This window comes from Populus trichocarpa, chromosome 14 (genome assembly GCF_000002775.5).
Source record: "Populus trichocarpa isolate Nisqually-1 chromosome 14, P.trichocarpa_v4.1, whole genome shotgun sequence".
Classification (NCBI taxonomy): domain Eukaryota; kingdom Viridiplantae; phylum Streptophyta; class Magnoliopsida; order Malpighiales; family Salicaceae; genus Populus; species Populus trichocarpa.
In genome coordinates this window covers 1052580-1061466 of record NC_037298.2, presented here as the reverse complement: position 1 = coordinate 1061466, position 8887 = coordinate 1052580, and the positions used below count along the sequence as shown (strand labels likewise).

At 31.1% G+C, this 8887-nt stretch overlaps 1 protein-coding gene across 1 annotated transcript; it reads left to right on the top strand.

Moving 5' to 3' along the window:
* The first annotated feature begins 1234 nt into the window (after nucleotides 1-1234).
* Nucleotides 1235-5261, top strand: LOC7497332 (adenine phosphoribosyltransferase 1). The gene is made up of 7 exons (XM_002320658.4): nucleotides 1235-1531; nucleotides 1811-1927; nucleotides 2040-2150; nucleotides 3153-3245; nucleotides 3505-3654; nucleotides 4071-4129; nucleotides 4821-5261. The coding sequence occupies exons 1-7, from the start codon at nucleotides 1348-1350 to the stop codon at nucleotides 4872-4874; spliced, it is 768 nt and encodes a 255-aa protein (XP_002320694.1). The 5' UTR covers nucleotides 1235-1347; the 3' UTR covers nucleotides 4875-5261.
* Nucleotides 5262-8887: the final 3626 nt, after the last annotated feature.

The following is an 8887-nucleotide window of genomic DNA, read 5'->3' as shown; positions in this document are numbered from 1 at the left end:
CATCGGTCGACAAAAGCAAGTTGTAAATTTCTTTCGTTTTCACTCGCTAATTTCTTTTCATTTTCTCCAGACATAAAGTCAAGACTTTTTGGCAGGAAACTTGCCCGAAGAGCCAAGGGGGGTGCTGCGCAAGGCAAAAGAGGTGTACTGAGATATCTATGAAAGATATTCAGTTGCCTAAAGTTGCACCAAGATTCTTACTGTCTTCTTCTGGCCTTGAGGGGTTGGGTTAAGGTTCAATGAATCCATAATTTCTCGCCGGTGATTCTCATGGTGTCATGATGTACCATCATCCACTAGGAACTATTATTATTTCAATCTTCTTTTGGATCGATTGGCACTCGGAATAAGCCAAGCACTCATCATTATTTTATTGACATTCCGGTGGCTAAATAGGTTAAAGTGAGGTTGAAAGACAGAAATCAATTATTTAAAAACTGACGTGGGGGTGTCACAATAATACTACTACTAGACTAGCAATCAGCATGATCCATGCTTTGTTCTTTTGGTGCGGGACATTCCCTTCTCTGTTTTTGATTTGTTTGTTTTTTTTATTCAACCCTTTTTTTAATTGTATTTTTGTCTGATAAATTAATAATTTTGTGTTTTTTTTTTAAGTTTAATGTGTTAATATTAAAAATAAAAAAAATTATAATTTGATCTGAATTTCAATTTCCCAGTTGATATAAAAGCTTACAATAATATAATTTGTTTGATTTATGATGTAAAGTGAGAGAGTTTTTGTAATTATTAAAAAAATTATTTTTATAAAAAGCACTACGTTACAAAACACAACATTTAAATGATAGTTATTGAGCATGTTCCTGTCTGACATGTTGATCATGTGAGGGCACGAAGTCAGATTTTTTTTTTTTTTAATTCGTCTGGACTTTAGCTCGATTGAATTTATGCTTAGCATGTAATTTGATTAATCCAATTAAATTCATGTAAGGCTGGATTGTTAACTTCAATAATTTTATTTTTAATTTGTCTAAAATAATCATGTTTTATTTAAAAAAAATATTTCAAATGATATTATTTTATTAAAAAACCACTCAACCGATTTATTTTGAATTTAATTAATAATTTGAGATTTTAGCGTCAAATCCCGGATCGAATCTTATTTCGAAGAGGTACATTCAACATGATAAATACTGTCTGGACCAAATTACCCTCGTTCAAAGCAATATTTACTTAATAATTTGAGATTTTAGCGAGGTAACATCCCGGATCGGAGATACATCCAACATGACAAATACTGTCTGGACCGAATAACCCTCGTTCAAAGCAAAACCCATATATTTAGCAACACGCTCTACGGCAGCATTTTTGTGAGTCAAGAAAATCATGCAAAGAAGTCTTCTGCTCCGTTGTTCAAATTCCATCTTTCGTCCTCCACCAAACTCTCATCGACTTCGACCACCGTCTCTGAAACGTCAGTCGGCTCCGATTGCAGCCTCCTCCGGTGCCCAATTACCTTTAACTTTCTCCCAGAATTACAGAACTGCCCCCAATCGCCTTCACTGCTCTGGTAATTTCTTTTCTTTTAACAAGGGCTGCCCTAGTAATTTCAAAGTCCAACGTGCTTTCCAATAATAGTAATTAATGTCTGTAAAGTATTTTTTTTATATATATAAATATATAAAAAATTAAAGGATTAATTTTTATTGGTGTAAAAAGCCACAAGGCTAGATATTTAAAGCAGAGGACAATTTGGTAAAGAAAAAAGAATGCAAGAAAGACCTACTCGCAAACAGCTTATTTCTCTTTGAAGCTAGCCAAAAAATCTGAGTTAGTTCTTGTTGAGTAGTGAGCGAGTCACAGTGGAAGCAAGATAGAGAAATGGCCACTGCAGATGAGCAGCAAGATCCTCGTATAGCCAGAATCTCCTCTGCTATAAGGGTCATCCCTGACTTCCCTAAACCAGGTAACTATAAAGTATGCCTTTACTGCTACTCTGTCCTTTGTTTATTTGTGTTTTATCCATTGTTGATCGATTTGTGTTTGGTCTTTATTGTTTTTTCCCCGGGGGGCGACAGGGATTATGTTTCAGGATATAACAACGTTGCTTCTTGATACAAAAGCGTTTAAGGATACTATAGATTTGTTTGTTGAGAGGTACAGAGATAAAAACATCTCTGTCGTTGCAGGTACTTATTTTTTACAACTGATTACTATCAACTGCTGATCTAGTTTTGCCCATGATCATGATTGAGCGCCACTGTGAGTTTATTATGTTTACTTGAATTCGAAAGGTCCCTTTTTTACAGTCATCTTTTCTTTTTCTTTTTTTAAATCTGCCACAAGTTGGATAAGGGCTTGCGAAATATTCAAGGCATCCAAATGTGAGTGATAAAGGGATTCTTGAAGAATAGTGAAGTGTACTTTAGCATACATAGTTGTGGAAGGGATTAAACTATTTGATCAAATAAATTTACTCTAGTGAATTGGTATTGCTTATTATTAACAGTAATTTTGAGGAATGCTGACAAAACAAGGCTCGAGAAAAAAGGGAACAGTGTTAAAACTAAAACCCTTGGGCAATGCTTTTAGATTTCCATGATCGATGCTAGGCTGATACAAGTGTGCCAGCGATTTAGCTGTTACCCATCTGCTAATAGATGGTTTTCAAGAGGCATATTTCCCTTGAATAAAGATCACAAGTCCTTTAAATTTTGCAAGGACTTGCTTTCTACGGGAAAGGGGATACTGATGTTGGTGAGACTTTACCGATAGTTACAATGTTTTCCATTATATCATTTCACTGGGGATATCAATATGTGTTTCTCTAGGAACAGAGTGGTAGCTTGTTCCTGACATGTAGATATGAAAGCCATGCTGCAAATACTTTTCAAATGTGGTATACCTTTGGTTAATGCTCTAAAAGCAATAAAACCTGGCGAGGGAACTTGGCTCCTCTGAGAAAACTGGTGTTATTTTAGATCATGCATATCTGGAGTGCTCAGCAGTAAACTTGGACATGTGTTTATGCAGTATCAAAGAAATTAGCTACTAATAACTATGAAATTTTTCATGATTGTTAAGAAAACTCATTTTTTTAGTTGATTCATCATTCTAATTACTGGTTTTTCTTTTATTCTTGGTAAAGTGGTCGCGATATTTATGTATTCTTACCATCATGCATATTGCAGGTGTTGAAGCTAGGGGTTTTATATTTGGCCCTCCCATTGCACTGGCAATCGGAGCAAAATTTGTACCCATGAGGAAACCCAATAAGTTGCCTGGTAAATTTGTTTTGCATTGAATTTTTCCACTTCCTTACAAACTGCATGCTTTTATGGTTTTCTAGATCCTGAACATATCCTTGATTGATTAGTGCAGAAGCATTATTGATGATTATTTTTAGTTTATATTCCAACTGTGAGAATTGAATTCCTAGATCACTTACAATCATTACCTAATATCTGGTGCGATGGAATCAGTCTCAATTAGTCGACACAAGTTGAAGTTCTCTGAATGGTTTGTGTTTCATGGTTTTATCAGGGGAGGTTATTTCGGAAGAGTACTCTTTGGAATATGGAACAGACAAAATGGAGATGCATGTGGGTGCAGTAGAAGCAGGAGAACATGCATTGGTAATTGATGATCTCATTGCAACTGGTGGGACCTTATGTGCTGCAGTGAAACTACTCGGTAGTGTTTCATAACTTAAAATAACTTTTGGATGAATTGCCAATCTTGCATGTTAGTTGGTTCACCATCGTAGTCTCCCCACCCTCCATTCTTTGTTGGGGATGGGGATGAATATCACAAAGCATAACTTGGGTGATTGGATACTTTGCATCAAGGGTTCGGCTCACTTGGTAAAGTAGGCTGTAGGTGTTTTCCTTTATATTGAGAAACATGGGTGTTCCTACATGGAGATCATTGGAATTTTTTTCTTAAATTTAATAATACATGTCAGTGATTTTGGTTTGGTCTACCCACATGGGTATAGTTTGTCTTGCATGCATAGTCTGTTGCTGGTTATGAAATATTCTTTTGCTCATTCATCATTTACTTGATGTCACATTGATGCATTTTCAAATAATTTTACTTCTTTATTGCAGAGCGTGTTGGGGTACATGTTGTCGAGTGTGCCTGTGTTATTGAATTGTTAGGGCTGAAGGTATGTTAATCACACTGCATTTTCATCCATAGTATGAACTATTTCCATTGAGTTTGATATGCGTTGATTTTTTCTCTGATTCAGTTTTGTTTCCAATAAGACACTGGTATTTTCTACCCTGAGCAATTTGACAGCTAATGATCCTCTACTTGTACATGTAATTTGAACCATTTCAATATTTTTCAAAGTGCAATCTAGCCTTGCCCAGAAAAATAATGCTAAGGGAAAAGAGCATGCATATTGAACCTGGACTTTAGTGGTCATGTTTTCGACTATGCACCCTTTCCTTCTTTTTCTCCTAGAGGCTTTTATTTTCTTGCAATTTGGTATGGTTTTCGTTACCTCATCATAGAAGGAAAATTTTTGAAGAATAAGTTTTGTAATCTGAAGTCCAATGATTTTATTATGCTGGCCAATTCTTATATCACTATTAGAAAATAAGATCTGGTCAATGCCACTAGAAGTCAACTTGCTTGAAGCTTTTGATGCAAGTAGAATTGAAGCTACTTCAGAAGCAACTTGTATTCACTTAATTTGAATTTACAACCATAAAACCTGAGGTTTCAGCTGTTGAGTTCTGTATAGACTCCACAGCCTCATTGCCTGTCACTTACTTTTTGTCATTAGGTAAACGCAAGGATGCATTCTTGTTCATTAATGCACTACTGGTGTGCTTTTTCTCTGTTTTCAGGGACGGGAACGCCTAGGAGACAGACCGTTATTTGTCCTTGTAAACTCAACTTAGTCTCTTTGTTTTTATGGTGGAAAAGCTCCTTTTCGACCCTATATTTGTTCCTGATTGCTGGAGCTCTGCTCAAATCCATGTAAGACTGGTTAAATAACGAACTTGATGGTTGAAGTGTTGGAAACGGTAGACCAACTTGCTTCCTCCCAGTGTTTATTTTGGACTGATTTAAGCAGTAATAAGTTAGTGGCTGTTTGACTTGCTGGCCGTGTGGATTTTAGTAAGGTAATGTCCATTCTTGATGTCTGATGTTTGAGGATGTTAAAAAAAAATGTTAAGATGTGAAGTAACCTTCTTTTTTGCCTGCGTGCTTGAATGCCTTGTCATACAATTGTGGATGCAAGAGACTCTGTATTGATTCTTCTAATACATTTGAGTTTGATTTCATGACTTCTGTGTTTTTATTTGTGGTGTGGTCTGTGTTTTGCTTTTTAATTACAGATTTAAAAGTTTTTGGTTAATTAACACTTATTAGAATTTTGTATAGATCTCTCTTTGAATCCTGGTTTTTTAAAAAAACTATAAGTTATAATTTGTTTTAAATTTATTTTTTAAAATAATAATCGTAAAAGCTATCTAATGCTAAACAAACTTAATGCTTGCCTTGTCTTGACTTCGCTGCATGGTCATCATTGCAAGGTAGGGGACACTCTCAACATGAAGAAAATAGTTTATATGAGGAAAAAACTAGAAAAACTCCAAAATGAAACTTTCAAAAATTTAAAAATGACACTAAACCAGGGATCAACCTCTCTTAATTACTATACTAAAAGAAAATAAATTAAAATTAACTTCTTCAAAATATTTATCTACCTATTTTTTTAATTTTTTTTTAAAAAATCTCTTAATAGATAACAAGAAAGCAATAAGAATAATATATGAAACAAAATGAATTGAATTTTATTTTTTAAAAATATATAAATTTTATTTATTTATTATTTAAATTCAAATTTAACATTATAATCAAATTTAATTACAATAAAAAATTAATTTCAAATAATCTGTACAAAAAAATCATCTCACACCCTTGAAGCCGAACATGTACAAAGCCAGACACATCCTTAGTTTGCTAACCACAAATTTGGTCTGCTCCTTTTGAGGGACACTCTCTCAACATATTTTGCCAAGCCGATTTAGGTTGTCTGGTGTAATTTTTTTAGATTAATATAAGTTGTATTTTTTACTTTTTATTTAAATAAAAAACCATAAATATATTTGATAAAAAATAATTTTAACTTAAATAAAACATTTATTATAAAACCGAGTCAAGATTTTATCTCAATAAAAAGTTACAATTCATTCTTAAATAAAGTAATTTCAAGTCATTCTTAATTATGAGATGTATTTCTAACTTTAAGTAATTTCAAGTTATTTTTATCATAGTTTATTTTTTAAAAATTAATTCCTGAATCATAACTTAAAGTCAAAAGCTATAATGCATGAATCATGTTGAAAGGAATTTTAAACTATTTGATAAAAAATAATAATAATAAAAACTTAAAACTACTAGCTCCAGAATAAATTAAAAAATAAAAAAGCTCAAACAATTAGACTTGGACAGTGACGTCTACGTGTCGTTGACTTGGAAGTTGTCAGTGGTCCCTTTTATTTCTCTCTCTTTTTTTTTTAATTTGATTTTCGCTTTTAAATATTTTCTCTCCTTACCATGAATATAACACGCAATTTTGATCGCAGAGCCTTTTTTCAATTTTTTTCAACGTTCACGTTATTATATATGTTGTGTATACCTTACGTACTGATTTTATATATTTTCCTCATTATTTTCTTTTTTTTTAATAATATTTTTTACGTAATGCAGGGACTATAAGTTTTGCCAAGTGCTGTTGCTTTTGTTCTGAACTGCGGACTACTAATTCTGTAGCTTTTGAATGATTTTAACGAGGAAGTTTTTGTTTTTAGATGTTTTTAAAGGTGTTTTTTTTATATATTAAATTAATAATTTTAAAATGTTGGTATTAAAAATAAACAAAAATATTATTTTAATATATTTTTTAAATAAAAAATACTTTTTAAAAATATCATACAATATAACACTGCTATAATATAAAACACACTATTAGTCTAAGTCTATGGTGTGGTTACAAATTAAGGTGAGGCTCAAATTAATTAATAGCCTAATATTAATTACAGGAGCTTACTTATGAATGTGCATTTTGTGTGAAAAATATAAAGAAATCCCTAAGGAAATTTAATTTAATTTTTGAGACATAGAAACACCACTTCCTAGTAAGTAATTAAATATAATTCTCTCGGGAAAAATTAACTCTTCGTTAAGTATAGTTATTAAACTTGGTCTAACCTGAATTTTTTTAAAGAATTTGGTTTGACCTAAACACTCAGTGAATCAATCTATAATCCGATCAAAATCTAATTTGATTTTTTTAATATTTTTTTTAAATGATATTATTTTAGTTTTTTTAAAATAATTATTAAAATGACGGTATTGATTTTAAATGGCTTGAATCAACCTGCTTAGCCTAGAACTTGGATCAAATTATAAACTAAACCGGTTTTAATAACTTTAATTTAAAGCACATTCATATTGAATTTAATATAGGTCTCTTTCTCTATATATCTATCATTCTATTATGAAAAATAGTGTTCATGTATGCCGACCTCTTCTCATCGCATGCTCTTTCTACAGTATTTTGATTACCAACTTTTTCTAGAAGTTGAAATGTGCCATATAAAGAAAGAAATAATAATTAAAAAAAAATAAAGAAATATTATCTCTTAAGCAAATAAATATTTGTTTATGGATTACAGTAGCAGATTATATAAATACATGTATACACTATGATAATATAATTCGATGCGTACACTATATTAATGCCGACAGTTTTTGTTTATCGTTAACGCTAAGACTTCAAAAGTTTGGAGAAACCAGCCATAATTAATGCTAATTAATTAGCATAAATTGATTAAGATAATCAACCAACAAAGTAACGATTAATGCTACAGTCCGGTCAGAATTTTTCGAGTATAGTTGTGGTTGCTTTTCAAATAACTTTTCGTGTTGAAATACATGCTAATAATGTTTTTTTTATTTTTTTAAATTTTTTTTTAACATTAGCACATCAAAACGAACCAAAATATATAAAATATATTAAATTTTAATAAAAAAAATTAAAATTTTTTGGGAATACGATTTGCACACCGCGTTTCCAAACGGTGGTATCCTGTAACTTAATTAATTAATTATTTAAATTAATTAACCAGTATAAATTGTTTTACTATTCAACTTGTTTTTTTTTGTTAACATTAAAATAAATTTACTCCAAATTATTTTTTTAATGTTTTAGAATTGTTTTGAAATGTTAATATAAAAAATGAATTTTTTTTAATTTTTTTTTTGAAAAATAACTATTATAACATTTTTAAATATGCGTATTTACTAACATTTTTTTCTTTTTTTTTTGCCCTTTTTGAAACGGTACTGAAGTTTGACATTTCTCTATCATTGAAAAAAAAAAGTTTGGCATTCACAACCACGAGAAAAATGTTTGCAATATTGATAAATTAGTTAAATCTCATATTTCTCTACCATTGAAAAAAAAAAAGGTTTGACATTGACTACCATAAAAAAAAATGTTACCTCACTGTTTTATCAATATCCTCTATATAATAAATATTTTAAAATGCAAAAAAAAAATATTTTTTAATTGACTTCAAACTTTATAACAATTAATTAATTAAGTTTGACATTCACTACCATAAAAAAAATGTTTGACACCTCACTAATTTATCAATATCCTCTATATAATAAATTTTTTTAAATGAATTTTTTTTTAACTGACTTAAAAATATATATATTAGACTTTTGACAAGCAAAATATCCTTCCGTATGATAATTAAGCATTTAGTGGTATATATGCTTTCCAAAATAGACCAAATATACGTGACTCCATGTTTGCCATGATAGCTAAGCTTCTAAGTTCTAACCCATCTTCCTGTTATTGTTCTTGTTGGCGGCGGCGGCGGCAGATGAGGAG

What these genes read in the sequence shown, in the direction of transcription:
- LOC7497332 (XM_002320658.4), top strand. Translation starts at nt 1,348, where the DNA reads ATGCAAAGAAGTCTTCTGCTCCGTTGTTCAAATTCCATCTTTCGTCCT. An exon ending in GAAACCCAATAAGTTGCCTG is followed by an intron (nt 3,246 to 3,504) that starts GTAAATTTGTTT and finishes TGGTTTTATCAG; the next exon opens with GGGAGGTTATTTCGGAAGAG. An exon ending in TTGAATTGTTAGGGCTGAAG is followed by an intron (nt 4,130 to 4,820) that starts GTATGTTAATCA and finishes CTCTGTTTTCAG; the next exon opens with GGACGGGAACGCCTAGGAGA.